Genomic DNA, 22,606 nt, shown 5'->3' with positions numbered 1-22,606 from the left:
GCAAGATCTCAGTAGCTGAAGACGGTCTGGGCCAACTCTGCACTGCTTCAATCTTTTTTGGATCTACCTTGATCCCCTCACTTGACACTACATGACCCAAAAATGCCACCGAATCAAGCCAGAATTCACACTTTGAAATATTTTGATATAACTTCCTTTCTCTCAAGGTCTGAAGCACAGTCTTCAGGTGCTGCTCATGATCCTCCCAGCTCCGGGAGTACACTAGAACTTCATCAATAAACATAATGATGAAGGATTCAAGATAGGGCTGAAATACACTGTTCATCAAGTGCATGAATGATGCTGGGGAGTTGGTCAGCCCAAATGACATTACAAGTATCTCATAATGACCATACCGAGTCCTGAAGGTAGTCTTTGGAATATCTGGCTCCCGAATCTTCAACTGATGATAGCTTGAATGCAAGTCAATCTTGGAGAACAATTGTAGCTGATCAAATAGGTCATCAATACATGGTAATGGATACCTGTTCATCACTGTAACCTTGTTCAACTGGTGATAATCAATACACATGCGCATTGAACCATCCTTCTTCTTTACAAATAAGACCGGAGTACCCCAAGGTGATACTGTGAGCCGAATGAAACCCTTGTCAAGCAACTCCTGCAACTGCTCCTTTAAGTCCTTCAACGCTGGTGAAGCCATACGATATGGAGGAATAGAGATGGGCTGAGTGCCCGGTAACAAATCAATGCCAAAATAGATATCCCTATCGGGCGGCATGCCCGGAAGATCCACCGTTAATACATCTGGACAATCCCTAACTACCGAAAATGACTCAACGGTAGGAGTATCAACACTGTCATCTATCACATATGCTAGATACACATCACATCCCTTCCCAACAATGCGCTGAGCCTTTACAAAAGAGATAACCCTGCTAGGAACATAATCTAGAGTACCTCTCCACTCTACCCACGACAAACCTGGCATAGCCAATGTCACCATCTTGGCGTGACAATCAAGGATATCATGATAGGGCAACAACCAGTCCATGCCCAAAATGACATCAAAATCTACCATACTGAGCAAAATTAGATCGACTCTGGTCTCAAAACCACTAAGGACAACTAAACGCAACTGGTACACATAGTCTACAATAAGGGAATCTCCCACAGGTGTGGAAACATAGACATGAGAACTCAAAAAATCACAGGATACACCCAAATATGGAGCAAAGTAAGATGATACATAGGAATAAGTGGAGCCTGGGTCAACTAAGACCGATTCATCTCTATGACAAATCGAAACAATACCTGTGATAAATGAGTGAGATGCAACTTCCTCCATCCTAGTAGGAAGAGTATAATATTTGGTCTGGCCTCTCCCTCTAGGGCGATCTCTACCTGCCCGACCTCCACCTCTAGGTGGCTGTGCAGGTGGAGTGTAAACTGGAGCGGTAACCATGGCCTTAGGACCCGATGGAATACGTGGAGACTGAGTAGTTTGTGAAGGTGCACCTTTCCTGAGTCTGGGGAAATCCCTAAACATATGATGAGTGTCACCACACTCAAAACAAGCTCTCGGAGGACGTGGCTGGTATGACTGGCTCGGGCCTCATTAGTTGGACTACCACTGAAAGTATCTCATACAGAGGTGGAGCAGACAATGGCGGTGCATAATAGGGAACCTGAGGCCTAGGAGTGGTCGGAATATCATTGGAAGCTAGAAGTGCTAAATTAATAGGGCGACTCACATAGCCCCTACCATGACGGGCTGCAACAGGGGCATGGGCACCACTGTATGTGCCAGAATCTCAAGGCCTCTTGGTCTCCCTCTCCTCTCTCTCCCGGGACCATATACCCTCCAATCTCATACCGATCTCCACTACCTACTGGTATGCGATGTCCATATCCAACTCTCGGGCCATGCTAAATCTGATACTAGGGTTGAGCCCCTCGATAAATCAACGGACTTGCTTCCTAACAGTAGCAACCAAGGCAGGTGCATGCCTGGACAAATTACTGAACCGGACTGCTTACTCCGATACGGTCATAGAACCCTGGAAAAACTGCTCAAACTCTGCGCACCATGCATCCGTGAGACTCTGGGGAACAAACTCCCTCAAGAATATATCTGAGAACTGAGCCCGGGTGAGTGAAGCTGCCTCGGCTGGACTACCCAACTCATACGCTCGCCACCACTGATAAGTCGCTCCCTAAAGCTGGAACGTAGTGAAAGAAACCCCACTAGACTCCACAATACCCATGGTACGGAGGATTCGGTGGCACTCCTCAAGAAAACTCTGGGCATCCTCTGAAGCCAAACCACTAAAAGTTGGAGGGTGGTACTTTTTGTATCTCTCGAGCCTGAGCTGCTCCCCCTCAAAAGCTACTGCCTTAACCTTGGGACCTCAAGGACCTAGTTAACCTTGACCTGCTGCTCCAGGGTACAGGCAGTGGGAGTCTTTGCTCCTCCCCTAGCCTGAGATGTGGCAGGAGCAAGTGGGATCATCCCTGAGTGAGCCAGAGTGCAAACATACTCAGAAACTGGGCGAGGGTTTCCTGATGTGCTGGCGCAGTAACAAACGTCTTAGGTGCTTGCTCTCCAGCTGGAGCTACTGGTGGCTCCTCTATACCAGCTCGTGCAGGTGCTCTGGATGCACCAAGTAGACGTCCTCATTCTCTACCTTGGCCCCGATCTCTCGCGGCTCTAGCATGGGACGCGGGTGTCTGGTCATTAAATCCGGTTATGCGTGCACACCATTTGTGAGAGAATAGAAAGACAAAAGTTTAGAAAGACTAAACCTGCTTGTGACAGGTAACACCTATGAACCTAGAACTCTGATACCAACTTATCATGCCCCTAATTTCCCTACATAGGATGTCGTGATGGCACATAGTCTCTAAAACAAGGTAAGCCTGATAACATGCGGAATAATTCATATAATAATAAATATAAGTCTCATACTCAAAAACTATATTAAACAAACGTTACAACTCAACATATACAATTCCCGAGACCCGGCGTAATACAAGTCACAAGCTCTAAGTATGAATGCTAGATAATCCTATACATCATGTCTATATATATAAAGGGTAATGAAATAAGAGATCTAGAGAGAGGGGGACTCCGAGGCCTGCAGACGCGGGAAGGTATACCTTGAAGTCTCTGCAGTAGAATCCCAACTAATGCTTGGGCTGGTAAGAAGTTCCTGGATTTGTGCAAAAAGATGTGCAAAAGAGTAGCATGGGTATACCACAACGGTACCCACTAAGTGCCAAACCTAACCTCGGTAGAGTAGCTATGATATCTGGTCAGGGCCCTACTAGAAATAATAAAAGACTGAACAAATATAGGCAGTGTAATAAAGACAATAATGAAATTGAAACAACAAATAGTATAACAAGTTTAGCTACACAGAACTAAGAAAATAGTGCAACACGGAGAAAGACAATTAATAGTATGCTAAGGAAACAACTATCAAAGACAAGTACAAAAGAATGGGGAAATGACAACAAGAGTCACTACCGAGGAACCGCCTCGTAGTCGCAAATCATAAAATAAATCAAAATCTTTCCTTATATGACCGCGGGAGCCTTTACATTTAGTTTTGAAAATCATTTTTCCCGAAATAGCATCCCGCGTTTTAGCCCACCTTATCACGCCGTATGGCTTCTAGTAGTTCCCTTACTAGTCATGCGTATCGAGCCAACTTCATCTCACCGCATGTGTTTCAACACTTATACCTTATATCACCACATGCGCATCAATATCACAACGTATCACAAATCACACCTCAAGTGCCCAATATCACAATTTTCTAGAGAAATCAAACAATTACAGAATTTCACAATAAGGAGCCCACGGCTCAACCACAATGCACACAAAGTCTCAACAATAATAACCAAAAGAATAGCTCAATAGAATTATAGTTGACAACTTAACACTTTGCCTCAATAGGAATCATGACCTTTGCAACTGAATACCAATTTCAACAACAAGATATTCCAAGAAATAGCAATTAGAAAGTAAGAATTCAACAGTTAAATAATGAATACGGAATAAGGAAACAAGCATTTCAACTAAACATGTAGAGCAATTAGCAAGTAAGAGATACGACAAGTAGACATGTGAAATTAGACTAAACATGATGACCATAACATGTTAAGGTAGCCCAATTAAAGCATGAAAGGAGTCTACATAGCTGAAAACTGGCAATTTCCACATTTAGCACGTGTAAACACTCGTCACCTTGAGTACACGGCTCTTACAGATCACAATTATCACAAGAAACATCAATCCTGAGGGGAAAATTCCCCCACACAAGGTTAGGCAAGCCACTTACCTCAAACCACGCTAAATCAATCTACTAGAAGGAATTTCCAACTACGAACGGCTTGAATCTAGCCAAAACAATTTCATACTATAAATATAACTATAGGAAACTAATTCAAACAATGAAATTACGATCTTTGCAAAGAATTGAAAATTCGACCCAAAAGGTCAACCCTAGCCCGCGTCTTGGAACCCGACCAAAATTACAAAATCAGAACACCTATTTGATATCGAATCCAACCATACAAGAATGATTCAAATCCGACCTCAATTCGCCATTCAAAACTCAAATAATTAGCCCAAGGAGTTTTAACCATTTTTCTCATATTTCTGACTCCGAAGCACTAATTAAATGAAGAATTTATCAATAGATTCATGTAAATTAACCAAAAATGAGTGAGAATTCCTTATCCCAGAGTTCTCTCTGGAAAAAACCTCGAGAAATCACCTCCCACCGAGCTCTCTAAGTCCAAGAATGGATAATGAAAATTAACCCTCGATGAAGCCCATTTCTGCCCCGTGATCCTCGCTTCTGTGGGCATGGGGGCACTTTTGTGATGTCACACCTGCGGTAGAGTCATCGCAGGTGCAGATTTCACTTAAACTCAAGAAATTCCATTTCTGCGGACAAAACTTCTCACCTGCGAGTGCGCTCTTGCGGACGATTCTCTGCTTCTACGATGACCGTCCAAGTAGCCCCTCTTCTGCATTTGCATCCGAATATGCCAACAAGTTCCAAAACACATAACAGATCTACTCGAGGCCTAAATATACATCAAAACAACGTAAATTCTATGAATCACAACCCAAATCCAAGCCCATGAACTATGAACTTCCAAATTCCGAAACCGATGCCGATTCATACCAAATCAGTTTCGATTGACTTCAAAATTAGCAAACAAGTCATAATTGACATTACAGACATATTCCAGCTTTCGAAATCGGGATCCGACCCCGATATCAATAAAATCAACTCCCGGTCAAACTTTCCAAAATCTTCCATTTTCTAACTTTCGCAAATCATGCCGAAATGACCTACGGACATCCAAATCACCATCCGTACATGTTTCTATGTCCAAAACAACCATACAAAGCTATTGGAACCATCAAAACTCCATTTCAGTGTCGTCTACACCAAAGTCAAACTACGGTCAACTCTTTCAACTTAAAGCTCCAACTTTGGGACTATGTATCCCATTTCACTCTGAAACCCACGCGAACCATAACCAAACACCCCCGGTAAGTCACATAACAATAATACAACATAGAGGAGACAATAAATAAGGGAGCGGGGCTAAAATACTCAAAATGAGCCGAGTCGTTACATCCTCCCCCTCTTAAAACAAATGTTCGTCCTCAAACGAGTATAGAGACATACCTTAAGTGGTGAAAAGATGAGGATAACGGCTACGCATATCATGCTCAGTCTCCCAAGTCAACTTTTGAACCTGCCTGTCCAAAATGGCCACTGGCTCCTCAACATAAGAAAATCCTTGTCCAACTGGACTGAGCTGAAATCCAACATATGAGACGGATCACCGTGATACTTCCAGAACATAGAAACACAGAACATGGGATGAACTGCAGCTAGACTTGGTGGTAGTGCAAGCCTGTAAGCCACCTCTCCAATCCTATCAAGTATCTCAAATGGTCCAATATACCTAGGGCACAACTTTCCCTTCTTCCCGAACCTTATAACTCCCTTCATGGGCGAAAGCCGGAGCAAGACCCGCTCTCCAACCACGAATGCAACGTCGCAAACCTTCCGATCCGCATAACTCTTCTGTCTAGATTGGGTAGTATGAAGTCGATCCTAGATCAATTTAACCTTTTCCAAAGCGTCCTGAACCAAGTCTGTACCCAATTTCCTAGCCTCACCCGGCTCAAACCAACCCACTGGAGACCGACACCGTCTCCCATATAAAGCCTCATATGGAGCCATCTGAATGCTCGACTAGTAACTGTTGTTGTAGGCAAACTCCACAAGCGGCAAGAACTGATCCCATGAACCCCAAACTCCATCACACACTCACGAAGCATATCCTCCAATGTCTGAATAGTATGCTCGGACTATCCGTCCGTATGAGGGTAAAATATTATACTCAACTCCACCCGCGTGCCTAACTCATGTTGTACGGCTCTCCAGAACCATGATGTAAACTGCATACCCCGATCAGAGATGATAAATACCGCCACACCATGAAGCCTGAAAATATCACGAATATAGACCTGAGCTAGCTGCTCTAAAGAATAAGTAGTCACCACTGGAATGAAATGAGCTGACTTGGTCAATCTATCCACAATTACCCATACTGCATCGAAGTTCCTCCGAGTCTGTGGGAGCCCAACAACAAAATCCATAGTAATCTACTCTCATTTCCACTCTAGAATCTCTAACCTATGAAGCAATCCACCTAGCTGCTGATGCTCATACGTCACCTGCTGAAAATTTAGGCACTGAGCTACATACTCCACTATGTCCTTCTTCATTCTCCTTCACCAATAGTGCTGCCTTAAGTCCTGATAAATCTTCGTGGCATCCAGATGAATGGAGTACTGCGAACTGTGAGCTTTCTAGAGAATCAACTCACTCAAAACATCCATATTGGGCACACATAGCATGCCCAACATCCGTAACACACCGTCACTACTAATAGAACCTCATTGGCATCGCCATGCTGGACCGTGTCCTTGAGGACAAATAGATGGGGATCGTCATACTGATGCTCTCTGATGCGAACATAAAGAGAAGACCGGGAAACCGCACAAGACAAAACTTGACTCGGCTCAAAAACATCCAATCTAATAAACTGGTTGGCCAAGGCATGAACATCCAAGGCTAATGGTATCTCTGCTACCGGTACATATGCTAAACTGCCTAAGCTCTCCGCCTTGATACTCAAGGCATCGGTCACCACATTGGATTTCCTGGGATGATATAGAATGGTGATATCATAGTCCTTAAGCAACTCTAACCACCTCCGCTACCAAAAGTTAAGGTCTTTCTGTTTGAACAGATGCTGTAGACTCTGGTGATCGGTGTAGACCTCACAAGGGACAATGTACAAATAGTGTCGCCAAATCTTCTGGGCATGAACAATAGCTGCTAACTCATGGTCGTGGACAGGATAGTTCTTCTCATGCACCTTTAACTGCCTAGACTAATAGGAAATCTCCCTATCGTCCGGCATCAACACCGCACCGAGACCAATAAGCTATGCATCACAATACACAGTATAAGACCCCAAACCCGAAGGAAATACCAACACAGGGGCTGTAGTCAAAGTAGTCTTGAGCTTTTGAAATCTCTCCTCACAATCCTCGGTCCACCTAAACGGAGCACCCTTCTTGGTCATTCTGGTCATAGATTAGAAACCCTTTATGAATTGATGCTAATACACTACCAAACCAAGAAAACTCTAGATCTCAGTACCTTAAGATGGTCTATGCCCACTCTGCACTACTCCAATCTTCTTCAGATCTACCTTGACCCCTCACTCGACACTACATAACCCAAAAAGCCACCTAATCAAGCCAAAATTCACACTTTGAAAAATTTTCATATAACTTCTTTTCTCTCAAGATATGAAACACGGTCCTCAGGTGCTGCTCATGATCCTCCCGGCTCCGAGAGTATACTAGAATGTCGTCAATAAACATAATGATGAAGGAGTCAAGATAGGGCTGGAATACATTGTTCGTCAAGTGCATGAATGCTGCTGGGGAGTTGGTCAGCCCAAATGACATTACAAGGAACTAGTAATGACCATATCGAGTCCTGAAGGTAGTCTTTGGGATATCTAGCTGCCGAATCTTCAACAGATGATAGCCTGAACGCAAATCAATCTTGGAGAACACTTTGGTACCCTGTAGCTGATCAGATAGGTCATCAATACATGGTAATGGATAACATTTCATCACTGTAATCTTGTTCAACTGGTGAAAAATCAATACACATGCGCCATCCCTGCTTCTTTACAAACAAGACCGGAGTACCCCCAAGGTGATACACTAGGCCAAATGAAACACTTTTCAAGTAACTCCTGCAACTGCTCCTTCAACTCTGGTGGAGCCATACGGTATGGAGGAATAGAGATGGGCTGAGTTCCCGATAACAAATCAATACAAAAATCAATATCCCTGTCGGGAGGCATGCCCGGAAGATCCGCCAGGAATACATCAGGATAATCCCTCACTACCGAAACTGACTCAACGGTAGGAGAATCAACATTGACACCTCTCACATATGCTAGATACACATCGCATCCCTTCCCAACCATCCACTGAGCCTTTAGAAATAAGATGAAACTACTAGTAACATAATCTAAAGTACCTCTCCACTCTACCGGCGGCAAACCTGGCATAACCAACTTCACCGTCTTGGCGTGACAATCAAGGATATCATGATAGTGCAACAACCAGACTATGCCTAAAATGACATCAGAATCTACCATATTAAGCAAAAATATATAGGCTCTTGTCTCAAAACCACTAAGGACAACTAAACACAACCGGTACATATGGTCAACAATAAGGGAATCTCCCACAGGCGTGGACACATAGATAGGAGAACTCAAAGAATCACGAGATACACCCAAACATGGAGGAAATTAAGATGATACATAGGAATAAGTGGATCCTTGGTCAACTAAGACCGATGCATCTCTAGGACAAACCGGAACAATGCTTGTGATAAATGAGTCGGATGCAACTGCCTCCGTCCTAGTAGGAAAAACATAATATCTGGTCTAGCCTCTCCCTCTAGGGTGACCTCTACCTACCCGACCTCCACCTCTAGCTGGCTGTGTAGGTGGAGTGGAAACTGGTGCGGTAACCATGGCCTAAAGACCTGATGGAATACATGGAGATTGTGTAGTCTGTGGAGATGCACTTTTCCTAAGTCTGGGGCATTCCCTCAGCATATGAAGAGTTGCACCACACTCAAAACAAGCTCTCGGAGGACGTGGCTAATGTGACTGGCTCGGGCCTGATCAGCTAGACTGACCACTGAAAGCATCCCGTATAGGAGGTGGACCAGACAATGGCGGTGTATAATAGGGAACCTGAGGCCTAGGAGTGGTCGGAATATCGCTGGAAGCTAGAAGTGCTGAATGAAAAGGGCGACTCACATAGACCCTACCATGACAGGCTGCAACTGGTGGATGGGCACCACTGTATGTGCCGGAATCTCAAGGCCTCTTGGCATCCCTCTCCTCTCTCTCCCGGGACCATGTACCCTCTAATCTCCTAGCAATCTCCACTACCTACTGGTATGCGATGTCCATCTCCAACTCTCGGTCCATGCTAAATCTGATACCATGGTTGAGCCCCTCGATAGATCAACAGACTCGCTCTCTAACAGTAGCAACCAAGGCTGGTACATGGATGGACAAATCACTAAACCGGACTGCGTACTCCGATACGGTCATAGAACCCTGGCGCAACTGCTCAATGTCTGCATGCCATGTATCCCTGAGACTCTAGGGAACAAGCTCCCTCAAGAACATATCTAAGAACTGAGCTCAAATGAGTGAAGCTGCCTTGGCTGGACTACTCAACTCATACGCTCGCCACTACTGATAAGCTGCTCCCTTAAGCGGGAATGTAGTAAAAGCAACCCCACTAGACTCCACAATACCCATGGTATGGAGGATTCAGTGGCATTCCTCAAGAAAACTCTAAGCATCCTTTGAAGCCAAACCACTGAAAGTTGGAGGGTGGTACTTTTTGTACCTCTCGAGCCTGAGCTGCTCCCCCTCAAAAGCTGTTGCCTTAACCTCGGGCTGAATTGGAGCAACCGACTGTACTAGTATGACCTCTAGGACCTGGTCAACCAGGACCTGCTGCTCTGTGGTACGGGCGGTAGGTGTCTTTGCTCCTCCCCCAACCTGAGATGTGGCAGGAGCAAGTGGGATCAACCCTGCCTGAGCTAGAGTGCAAACATATTCAGAAACTAGGCGAGGGTCTCCTGAAGTGCTGGGGCATTAGCAGCTCATGCAGGTGCTCTAGCTGCACCACGTAGACATCCTCATTATCTACCCTGGCCCCGACCTCTTGTGTCTCTAGACGGGGGTGCGGGTGTCTGGTCATCCGATCCGATGTGCGTGTCCACCATCTGTGAGAGAATAGGAAGACAGAAGTTTAGAATCCCGAAGTCAGTATTTTCACACGATCAGGAATCAAAGAAGTAAAGCTTTTCCTAACATTTCCATAGCCTCCTGAAGTTAAGTACAGACGTCTCCATACAGATCCACGAGACTCTATTAAACCTGCTTGTGACTCGTAATACATATGAATCTAAAACTCTTATACCAACTTCTCACGATCCCAATTTCCCTCAGTAGGATGGCATGACGGCACGTAGTCTCTAAAACTAGGCAAGCCTAACAACATGCAGAATAATTTTTTATAATAATAAATATAAGTCTCATACTTAACAACTATATAAAACAAATATTAAAACTCAACATATACAAATCTCGAGACTCGACGTAATACAAGTCACAAGCTCTAAGTATGAATGCTAGATAAACCTATACATCATGTCTATATATATAAAGGGTAATGGAATTAGAGTTCTAGAGAGAAGGGTCTCCGAGGCCTGTGGACACCGGCAGTTATACCTTGAAGTTTCCGCAGTAGAATCCCAACTAATGTCTGGGCTGGTAAGAAGTGCCTGGATCTACACAAAAGGATGTGCAGAAGAGTAGCATGAGTACACCACAACGGTACCCAGTAAGTGCCAAGCCTAACCTTGGTATAGTAGTGATAGGTTCAGGTCAGGGCCCTACTGGAAATAATAAAGGGAAAAGGGCCAAATATACCCCTCTACTTTCGAATATTATCTACATTTAACCTCCGTTAAACTATCCAGCCAAATTTACCCCTACCATTATACTATCTGGCCAAATTTACCCCTATCATCAACATAAATTTAAAACTTACCCTTTGATGTATTAAGTAATCCAAAATCTCCCAAATTACTTTTATTTAAATCACTTATTGTTCTTCTTAATGCACCCACATCAGAAATTACTATTGACGTGAACGCTAAATTATTCATGAATATTTTTAATTACCAATGCACCCACTTCTTTTCTTGTAGTAATGGGTTTGGAATTGGTTTAATTGTTATTTCAACCAACTGTAGAATTCAGTGTGTCTATTTATTGTGAATTATATGCAGCTGATCACCATGTATGTACATGTATTATATTCAAATATATTTTGTCATTGTCTGGTTAGTATAGAGTTCGATCGACTAACTTAAGAGTGCACAATTTATAGGCATTTGATTAAACCAAAGTTGAATTCGACAATGTAAAGTCATTGAGGAACTTCAACTTCAATCACTAATACTTGCAAAGTCCCCAGACTTTGCTGCAATGAATTCATTAAAATTGGGATGTTGTAAATACTTTTAGAATTTAGACAAGCTACCTAATTTAGATTTTTCAAATAACTATATTTTGTTTATTAACGATTGTATTATTTAATATTTTTCTCGTTTTTTTCCAATTTCGAGAGCAGGTAAATGCCAATTATTTTGAAAATAGTGGACCAAGAAGAAGAAGCAGTAAATTAATTAAAATGATTTCGGAGATTCTAGGTCACCTGACGGACTGAGGGGTAATTTTTAAAAGTTTGTTGATTGTAGGGGTAAATTTAGCCCGATAGTATAACGATAGAGGTAAATTTGGCTGGATAGTATAATGGAGGTTAAATGTAAACAATATTTGAAAGTAGAGGGGTATATTTGGCCCTTTTTCCAATAATAAAAGACTAAACAAATGTAGGCAATGTAATGAAGACAATAATGACATTGAAACAACGAATAGTATAACAAGTTTAGCTACACAGAACTAAGAAAATAGTGCATCATGAAGAAAGACAATTAATAGTATGCTAAGGAAACAACAATCAAAGACAAGTACAAAAGCTTGGGGAAATGTCAACAAGAGTCACTACCGAGGCACCACCTCGTAGTCTCAAATCACAAAATAAATCACAATCTTTCCTTATATCACAATATTTTCTTAGGCAAGCCACTTACCTCAAACGAAGCTAAATCAATCCACTAGAAAGCCTTTCCCTCGATTTTTCAACTCCGAATGGCCGAATCTAGCAAAAATCAAATTTTATACTATAAATATAACTATAGGAAACTAATTTAAACAATGAAAATACGATCTTGGAACCCGACCAAAATTAAAAAATCCGAACACCAATTCGATATCGAGTCCAACCATATGAGAATTATTCAAATCCGACCTCAATCCGCCTTTCAAAACTAAAACATTTAGCCTAAGGAGTTTTCGCTGTTTTTCTCCAATTTCCAGCTCCTAAGCACTAATTAAATGAAGAAATTATCTATAATTCTTGTAAATCAACCAAAAACAAGTGAGAATTCCTTACCCCAAAGTTCTCGCTGAAAACCCCTCGAGCAATTGCCTCCCACCGAGCTCTCTAAGTCCAAAAATGGATTATGAAAATTAACCCTCGATCAAGCCCCTTTCTGCCCAGCGATCCTCGCTTCTACGGGTCTGGGGGCGCTTCTGCAATGCCGCACCTACGGAAGAACCATCACAGGTGTGGATTACACTTAAACTCAAGAAATTCAGCTTCTACGAATAAAACTTTGCACCTGCTAGTGCGCTCCTGCGGACGCGCAGATGCGGTTAACACCACACACTTGCTACCCCAGCTCGGCTAAGCCAATTGCGCTTCTACGACCACTTTGTCGCTTTTGCGAGTCCGCACCTGCGGTAAAACCCTCTGCAGGTGCAATGACACAAAAAGCAGGAAACCTTCAGCAATCCAACAAGTCCAAAATTGTTCCAGGATCGATCCGAATCACACCCGGGGCCCCCGGGACACCATCTGAATATAAACAAGTTCCAAAACACATACAATCATACTCGAGGATTAAAAACACATCAAACAACGTAAATTCTATGAATCGCAACCCAAATTCAAGCCTATGAACTATGAACTTACAACTTTCGAAACTGATGCTGATTCATACCAAATCAACTCCGATTGACTTCAAAATTCACAAGTCATAATTGACATTACAGACCTATTCCAAATTTTAGAATCGGGATCCGACCCCTATATCAATAGAGTCAACCCCCGATCAAACTTTCCAAAATCTCCCATTTTCCAAGTTTTGCCAAATCACTTCGAAATGACCTACGGACCTCCAAATCAACATCTGTCACGCTCCTGAGACAAAAATCACCAAGTTGAGCTATCATAACCATCAAAACTCCAATCCGGAGTTATCTTCACACAAGTCAAACTATGGTCAAATCTTACGACTTAAACCTCTAACTTAGGGACTTTGTGTCCCATTTCACTCTGAAACTAACCCAAAACCAAAACCAAACAATTGCATTTCTGCGACCGCAGTACCACTCTGTGGACCGCAGAATGGTCGCAGAGTAAGTCAGTTTTCTGGGTCATTTTTTATTTCAATTTTGCGGCAATTATGCGATCGCATAACCACTTTGTGGGCCATACTCGTGTCGCATATCCCACTTTGGGATTTTTCAGAGGGAGGTTCTACGGTGCACTATGCGACCGCATAACAGATCTGTGGGCCGCATAGTGACCGCAGAGCAAGACAAATATTTTTCCAGTTCTGGACACCAATTATGCCGTCGATATGCGGTCTGCATATCAATTATGCGATTGTAGACCTTGTTCCGGGGCTTATTTTTTGGGTTTTTAAACCCGACCCCATTTCGTTAAAACATGTACTATAGCTCATTTTGTGCACATTTCTGATATTCTAGAGTGAGTGAGAGAGTTCTTAGAGTGAGGGGGAAACCTTCAACCTATTATTCATCAATTCTTGCTCAACCATTGAGGATTAACAAAGGAAATCTTCACCCTAAAGGTAAGAATCTATGTGCTAGCTCTCAATTTCGAAATTTTACAAAAATAGGTTAATTAGAAAGGCAAATATTGGGTGTGTGGGTTGTTATCTTGCATGAATCTGTTATTAGAGAATGTGGGAAGACGGTGAGCTAAAAATGGTAGTGAATGGGTTGGGGAATGATGGAAGCCTCTATAAAAGGACCTTGAAAACTTGATGCACACCTAGTGTTTGATAAAATGCTTAGATGAGCTAGGACCATGATCATCCTCCTAATTTTTGGTCCAATTTGTTATATTTCTAAAATAGATCGGAGTTGCTAAGAATTCTGAAATATTTTAGAGTTTAAGGAAGCTAAATTGAGGTATATTGGCTAAACCTTTCTTTAAGAACTGAAACCTCAATATCCTTGTAAGTTCCAAGATACTTATTACAAGTTTAGTATTCAAAATAAGTTTTTATGATAAAGATATATGTTTAATTCGTTTTTGAAATTCTCTCATGATATTGTATTATAAATTGAGGATGTGTTCCAAACTATGTATTGTGTATCTACGTGTTGTGATTCCAAGTCGTGATTTATGTGTAAAACTATTTTGCCAAATTGTGTAGAGATTATGATTAGGGTTACACCTCCACCCACATATATTGAAGTGAGGTGGCAGGGCTTCTTTGTGTATGATATTGGTATTGTAGTTTCGCCACCACCCGCATATATTGGGGTGAGGCAGCATAGCCGCTTTGTGTATGATATTGGATTTATTGTTGCACCACCACCCATATATATATATTGGGGTGAGGCGGCATGGCCGTTTTGTGTAGGTATTGGTGTCGTGGTACACTTCCACTTGCATATATTGGGGTGAGGCGGCGGGGCCACTTAGTGTGTGATATTGGTATTGCTGTTGCACCACCACCCACATATATGGGGTGAGGCGGCATGACCGCTTTGTGTAGGTATTGGTGTCGTTGGTGCACTTCCACCCGCATATATTGGGGTGAGGCGGCGAGGCCTCTTTGTGTAGAGATGGTTACAGAGGATCTCATCTTAAATTCTATAAATGTTAATGACTGCTCTTAATAAGCTTGCTTTGGTTTAAACGGCTATCTATACTATTCTATTGTCTCCTTGATTCATCATGTTCATACTGTATTTCCGAGTGCTTAAATTGATGTTTGGTGTTCATACTAGTACTATTCGACATGTACAAACATCCTTTTTGCCGGGGGCGCTGTATCATAAATGGATGCAGGTAGTTCCATAACGGAGGATATTGACCAGTGATAGTAGTGCTCATTTTTCCCAGCTGACTAGGTGAGCCCCGTTATAACTACCCGACAGGTCGTTTATAGTATTACCACCCCGTTTCCCCATTTACTACTCAAATTGTGCTTTACAATTGTTGTGTGACTAGCCGGGTTAATTGGTTCGGGTCCGGTGAGGTTTTATAAGAAATTGGAACACTTAGTTACAAAGTTTAAAGCTTAAGTTAAAATAGTTACCGGATGTGGACATAGGTGTAAACGACCCCGGAATGGAGTTTTGATGATTCCAATAGCTCTGTATGGTGATTTTGGACTTAGGAGCATGTCCAAAAAATTATTTGGAGATCCGTAGTGGAATTAGGCTTGAAATGGCGAAAGTTGAATTTTTAGAAGTTTGACCAGGGGGTTGAAATTTTGATATCGGGGTCGGAATACGATTCTCAAAATTTGAATAGGTTGGTAATGTGAAATGTGACTTGTGTGACAAATTATAAGTCATTCCGGATTGATTTGATGTGTTTCGGCACAAGATATAGAATTTGAAAGTTCAAAGTTTAGAGATTATGATTTGAGGAGCGATTTGTCATTTTGATGTTGGTTGATATGATTTGAGGCCTCGAGTAGGTCCGTGTTATGTTATGGAACTTGTTGTTTTGTTCGGACGGGGTCCCGAGAGGCTCAGGTGAGTTTCGGATGCCTAATGGATCAAATTCGGACTTAAGAAAATGCTTGAACTACTGCCTACTGGTGTGATTGCACCTACAAAGAGTTTGATCGCAGGTGTGAAGCCGCATGTGCATGCAACCAGTTGCAGAAGCGGCCAAGAGTGGAACTGGGCAGTGCTCGCAGGTGAAAAGAAATTACCCGCATGTGCGAGGCCGCATGTGCGAAGGGGTATGCGCATCTGCGAGCCCGCGGATGCGAGAAGGGCATCGTAGATGCTAGATTTTAGAAGGCCAGCTGTTTCCGCAGGCGCGCATTTCCGTACGCAAAATTGGATGTGCAGGTGTGAGCCCAGGCACCACAGGTGCGGAAATGCCTATGCAGTGTTAAAAACGAGGGTTCAGAGATTTTTTTCAATTTGGATTTTTTGGAGCTCGATTTGGGTTACTTTGGAGAGGAGTATTTCAACACACCTTGGGGCAAGTGTTCTTTACTCCCTTTTGTTAATATTCCTTGAATCTATCTTCATTTTTAGCAATTGGATGATGAATTTAAAGAGAAAATTGGGAGTGGTTGCCTAAAGTATAATGCGAATTTTTGAGTTTTGAGCATCGATTTGGGGTCGGAATTTAGTGAAATTAGTATGGTTGAACTTGTAACTGGATGGGTTGTCAAATTTTGTTACTTTCTGAGACATGGGCCTCACGGGTGATTTTTGGGGCGTAATTTCGATTTGCGGAAAATATTAGTATTTTGATATGGAATAAATTCCTATAAATTGTGTGGACTGAATCCAACTGAAAAGGCGAAAGTTGAATTCGACAATGAACCCTGAATATATGTATTATGTTAATTGTTGGGAGGTGACGCACATCCTAGGTGACAGGCGTGTGGGCGTGCACTAATGAAATTGTGACAAAATTGTTTATGGGGAATTTAGTAGTTAAATAATCTTGGCATTTTCCATGCGGTTTTATGTTTTAAAGAAATTGAGCTGAAAAGCATAATAAAAATTATGTTGAGGCTATGTGCCAGTGTTTTGGGACCCACAAAGGTCATATTTCTGTGAATTATTTGTTTTAAATTGAAAATTCATTCTTAGTCATATTCATGTCATTACATATCATATCTCGGTCTCTGTTATTATTTATTGATACATCATATCATCATTTTTGGGCTATTTTCATGACATTGTGAGCCTATGAGAGAGAGATTGGAGAGATTGATGACTGAGTGAGGCCGAGGGCCTGATTGATTCTGATATTGATTCTATAGCACGTGAGTTGTCCGTGCAGATTATAGCGCTTGGGCTGAAGGACCCCCTCCGGAGACTGTACACCCCAGTGAGCGTGGTTGATATTATTGAGGGATGGATCTTCTCTGGACATGAATCTTGTCCGAGGCACTATATACCTGGAGATGGATCTTCTTCACGGGCTGGATTGGCCCTATTCGGTACCGAGTGACTGATGATCAGTTGATTTATATATTTCAGGATGGATCTTCCCTGGGCCGGATTGGCCATATATAGTACCGAATGATTCGGTATGATGAGTGGAATGTGTGAGAAATTGAGATTGAGTACTCTGAGAGTGTGAGTACATACGTTCATCTCTTAGATACATTTCATTGACATGCACACATGACATACAGGCATCGAGATGTATTTTTCTCATGTTGTACAGTATCACATCATTCATGATTTCTCACACATGTTGATAGATGGGCATAGTGATGCATTTGTTTTACATTGGTTATCTGGAAAGAAAATGAAACATCCTTTTTATTATTATTGAAAAGATTTTTGGGAAAAATTATTGTTTTCAAACTTATTCATATTTGTTTGGCAACTTCGGTAAACTTCGGCAGAACTCTTTTCGAAAATCATGATTTTGCTGAGCATCTTATCTCTGAGTTACTTCTTGTATTATTTTCTTTACGTTGTTATAAACTATTGTTGGTATTTGGTGGTGGACTTGACCTTGGTAAAAGCTCGTCACTACTTTCAACCTAAGGCGAGGTTTGTTACTTACTCAGTACATGGGGTCGGTTGTACTGATACTACACTTCTGTACATTGCGTCCAGATGTTGGCTGCTGTTGTTACTGTGCTCGATGGTTGGCGGATTTGAAGATGTACCTGCGTTCCGGTTGTAGCTACCTCTTGTTCATGGTAGCCTTAGATTTATAACAATTTGTTCATGTACATTTCGAACAGATGATGTATTAATTCATATCAGTTTTGTAAATTTTATACTTAGAAGCTCATGATTTGTACTACTAGTTCTTGGGGAATGTATAAGATAAAGATCTTTATTTACTTAAATTGCTTTAATAATAGTTATTGGAATTGTATAGTTGAAAGTTGGCTTACCTAGCGGGTTGGGTTCGGTTCCATCACGACTAGTTGGATTTTGGGTCGTGACAAGGTGGTATCAGAGCTCTAGGTTCATAGGTTCTACAAGTTATGAGCAAGTGTCTAGTAGAGTCTTGCGGATCGGTATGATGACGTCCATACTTATCTTCGAGAGGTTATAGGGCATTTAGGATATATACTTCCCATCTTTCTTTCCTTATCGTACGTGATTGATTCAGCTTGAGACATAACTCTTTGTATTCCTTCCACATATTCGTATGCGCACATGAGCACTCGGTATCAGCTGTGCATCGCCGGCTTGTGATTCTATCAACGAGGTTCGAGATGTGTATTATGCGATGGGCCAGTCTGGAGGATTTGAGGCCATGGTTAGACCATAGCTTAAGCTTGGTAGCTTCAGTTGTAACTTGTACAATTGGACTCATATGTTCGGTAATGACCCTACAGTGGAATTTGTGGCTCGATGAGCGGTGGAATGGCGGTGTGATGGGTACAATATGACCGCGGGATGTGTTAAGATGATTTGAACATAACGAGAACTGTTTCCTTGAAATGTAAAGGAAAGGCCATTGGGTGCTTGATTTTCATTTTGATGTGACGTAGAGTCTCGAGTATGAATGTTTTGAAGAATCTTTCACATTGTTAAATTTTGGGATAAGTTAAATTCTCATGTCTGGTTAATGATTTTGGACTCAGATAGACTAAAGGATTACCTAGTAATTGTGACTGCGAAAAGATATAACAAGATGTCAATTTGAGGCCAAACAGGTGGGTTATCCACTGCAGAGTAATGTACGTAGGTATGCTCCTTATATGTGAGTGGAGAGTTTCTATTCTGCCAACAAGGCGTATGTGTGGAGATTTGAATTTGAATCTGGATGAGAAAGTTTACTTGAGTGTCAAGAGAATGATTGCAAGCTTAGCGGATGATTTGGAGTATTTTTATGGTTGGCGTTGCATGAGTTTGAGAAGAAGTTTCGTTGAACTGACTATGGTATTATGGCGATAATAGAATATTGGTATTGTGAGGTATGGAGTGTTTAAATCTATGGCTTTGAGCCAAGTGGGGGAGTCTGCTATTGACAATTCAATTCATGGTTATATGTCAAATATTTTGTTTTGGTCTGAGGTATACTTGGGGATCAGTGATGGCTTGTAGAGGTGGATACGGGTTATATTGCACTTATGAGTATATGAAAATCGTGGGATCAGTGAGTTGTTATTTGTGAATGATGTAGTGCGCACAAAGTATGAATTTGATAGGTGGTATTAAAGTAGAGTTACTTTTTTGAGTGTTGTGCTAATGGGGCACGTATCGTTTGGCCCATTTGGGCGGTGTAATTTGGATTTGAACAAAGTGGGTGACTCTCGAGAAAGTTCCAATAGGTTCGAGGTTTATATATAGCAATTGAGAAATTCTCTGGAATTGTGTATGGATAAAATCTGAGATTTGCGTTTGATGGTGCGTGGACTTGCTAAAATTCTGTATGACTATGGATTATACATTTTTGTATAAGGAAGGTAAGAAGAACAATTTCAAATTCACATAAGATATTCTCTGAGTGAGTGATACAGTTGTGGTATTTTTGAAGGTGCTTAAGAAGAATATATTTGCTTATGGGCTGTAGGGCATTGTGGTTTTATGCTAGGTTTCTAGGTGAGTTGTGGCTAAAGGTCATGGTGTTTTAGCAAGGTGGAGTGTCAATCTGAAGACAGATTCGGAAGAAACTCAGGAAAAAAAAAGACAAACGGGTAGTAGGTTGGATTAGTATGGTAATGGATATGATCGGTTCTCTGGGTGCTTATGATGTTAGAGTTTTCTACAGGTGCTTTGCGACAATACTCTTGGGCTTAGCGACCTGCGTGGCTTGGTTGAGTTAGGGAGATTCAGTTCTGATGGCCTGATTATGGGAAAATGGATTCCAAGGCATTCTCGAGGATTTCTACCACGGTTTGAGATGGGTATTTTCCTACTACCCTGAGGAGTATGTTGAGTACTGTGATTTTTACCGGATGGGATCAAATGGAAGGCTTCTGGCTGTTCAAATATGTATTTTACTTGTGACTCAGAATGATTATGAGGTTCACGTATTTTTCAAATAATGGCATGATAGATGCGGTGTGTTGCGTGGGATTAAGGTTGGCATGTGGAAGGTCACAGTTTAACTTTGAAAAAGAGGTCATAAATTCTTAGAGGGCATGAAATGTTTTCGATGTTTAGATGAATGCTATAACTATTTGGTATTGCATGAGTATAGTGTACATTTCAGAAGGCGCACTATGCTCTGAATTATGGATATTTCATAGGTGTTGCGGCACTCTCCTGGTTGATCGACTGCTGATTTTAAGATGCTGCTATGTGGAACGAAAGAATGGGAGAAGTATTCCTCGTGGGATGATCGTGTATGAGAGATGTGTTAGACATTTGGGTGGTGGGGATGGGACCAGAAATGGTGGTTCGTGTGTCCTATGGATTTGGAGACTAGGAGCTGTCAGGAGCAGATTATTTCATGGTGGTGGACTGTGAAGTCGTGGCCGAAGCTAGCTAGATGATAGTATGTATTATGATTCAGTCGTTGTGGATTTTCGGAGGGTTATTTATCTATTTTTGGGTGACCAGAGTTAATTTGGGGGTCCATTGGTAGGCCCAATTAAGATGTGCATTCTACACCGAGTCGGAATGGTTGGTTTCATACTACTATTGTTGAGGGATGTGCCATTCGGTTGTTGTTGATCTTATTTGTGTTTTGAAATGATCTGTGAGTTACTCCTTTATGCTATGAGAAGTTTTGATTCATTGGTTATGCTCACACATGGTGCGGTTCTATTGGGGGCCTCATGGCGGAATTTTAGCGAGATGAGTATTTGGGTATTGCATGATTGGTTGCATATTGGCTATGTTCTTTCAGGTTTTGTGTGGCATTGTGTCATTTGCCTCTCTGTGGTTATTGATTTTGAGCGGGGTAGCTCGAGGTATATAATATGGACCAGCATTTGGATGGGGTCGCCCATTGCATCGGACTTATGTTAAGGTATGAACCATGTGTTAGAATCGTGTGTTGGTTCTACAGTGTGTGATGGAGTTTTAGCATTTCTTTGTGGCGGTACTTGTTAATCTGGCGTGGCAGTTCTATCATTTGAGTCATTTTTCCATGACTGAGTACATTTGAATTGTTGCGTATTGGTGCACGGATGGCACGAGTTGTGGCTCTTAGTAATATTGGTGCGACATGTCTGTGGAATAGTTGTGTTTAATAATATAAGGTCATTGGACCTAGAATGGCTACTATCAAGTTTGATTACGGTATGTTCGGAAGGATAATATTTAAAGTCGGCTCAGAAAGCGATTATGGTTCTCGTTGGGGCGAGAGAGCTCTGTGACTTGTTGATCTGATAAGTGGTCATGCAATTTCGAGTGTTTCTTTTATTATCAATAGTGTACGAAGGTTTTAGGATGAGGTTTGGTTCAGTATGGGTTTAATACTAGTATTTGGTTGGTTTTGGAGTAGTCACTGTGATCAGGAATGGTGCCACGAGCATGCGAGTTGTGTAATATTTTAGTTGATTATATCTGTGGTTATAGTTATAGCTCGATGCAGCTTGTTCAAACTCATACAGCGTGTAAATGTAAGATTTGTATCTTTAAAGAAATTCTAAAGGTTGGAAATTAAATTCCAAGGTTTATAGGTTAAAGTTAAATGAATGATATCAGTCGTATTGTGGTGTCAAGCCTATATGGAACAGTGATTTGATGGCTTAGAAGAGTGATTTGATAGCTTGGAAACAACCCTGTTTCCTCATTTACGACTCAAATTGTGCTTTACAGTTGTTGTGTGACTTGCCGGGGTAATTAGTTCGGGTCTGGTGAGGTTTTGGAATAAATCGGAATAGTTAGTTCCAAGGTTTAAAGCGTAAGTTAAAATAGTGACCGAATGTCGACTTATATGTAAACAACCCCGGAATGGAGTTTTGATGATTCCAATAGCTCCGTATGGTGATTTTGGACTTAGAAGCGTGTCCGAAAAATGTTTTGGAGGTCCATAGTGGAATTAGGCTTGAAATGGCGAAAGTTGAATTTTAAAAGTTTGACCGGGGGGTTGACTTTTTGATATTGGTGTCGGAAT

General features: G+C 41.8%; 2 protein-coding genes across 2 annotated transcripts in view; both read right to left on the bottom strand.

Annotated features, from left to right (window-relative positions):
* Positions 1–952, bottom strand: part of LOC138898932 (uncharacterized) — a 72,528-nt gene extending 71,576 nt beyond the window's left edge. The window contains exon 1 of the mRNA XM_070185041.1: positions 577–952. Coding sequence (XP_070041142.1) covers positions 577–952 — 376 coding nt within the window. The remainder of the gene's footprint in view (positions 1–576) is intronic.
* A 7,292-nt stretch (positions 953–8,244) lies between these two features.
* Positions 8,245–8,751, bottom strand: LOC138898931 (uncharacterized). The gene has a single exon (XM_070185040.1). It carries the CDS (start codon positions 8,749–8,751, stop codon positions 8,245–8,247), a length of 507 nt encoding a protein of 168 aa, XP_070041141.1.
* Between the last annotated feature and the right edge of the window lie 13,855 nt (positions 8,752–22,606).

This window comes from Nicotiana tomentosiformis, chromosome 9, assembly GCF_000390325.3.
Source record: "Nicotiana tomentosiformis chromosome 9, ASM39032v3, whole genome shotgun sequence".
NCBI classification, from domain to species: domain Eukaryota; kingdom Viridiplantae; phylum Streptophyta; class Magnoliopsida; order Solanales; family Solanaceae; genus Nicotiana; species Nicotiana tomentosiformis.
The sequence above is the reverse complement of the archived record's forward strand: the minus strand, read 5'-3'. Positions and strand labels throughout refer to the sequence as shown.

Coding starts and splice junctions, on each gene's coding strand:
- LOC138898931 (XM_070185040.1), bottom strand. CDS start 8,751: ATGGTAGATTCTGATGTCATTTTAGGCATAGTCTGGTTGTTGCACTAT.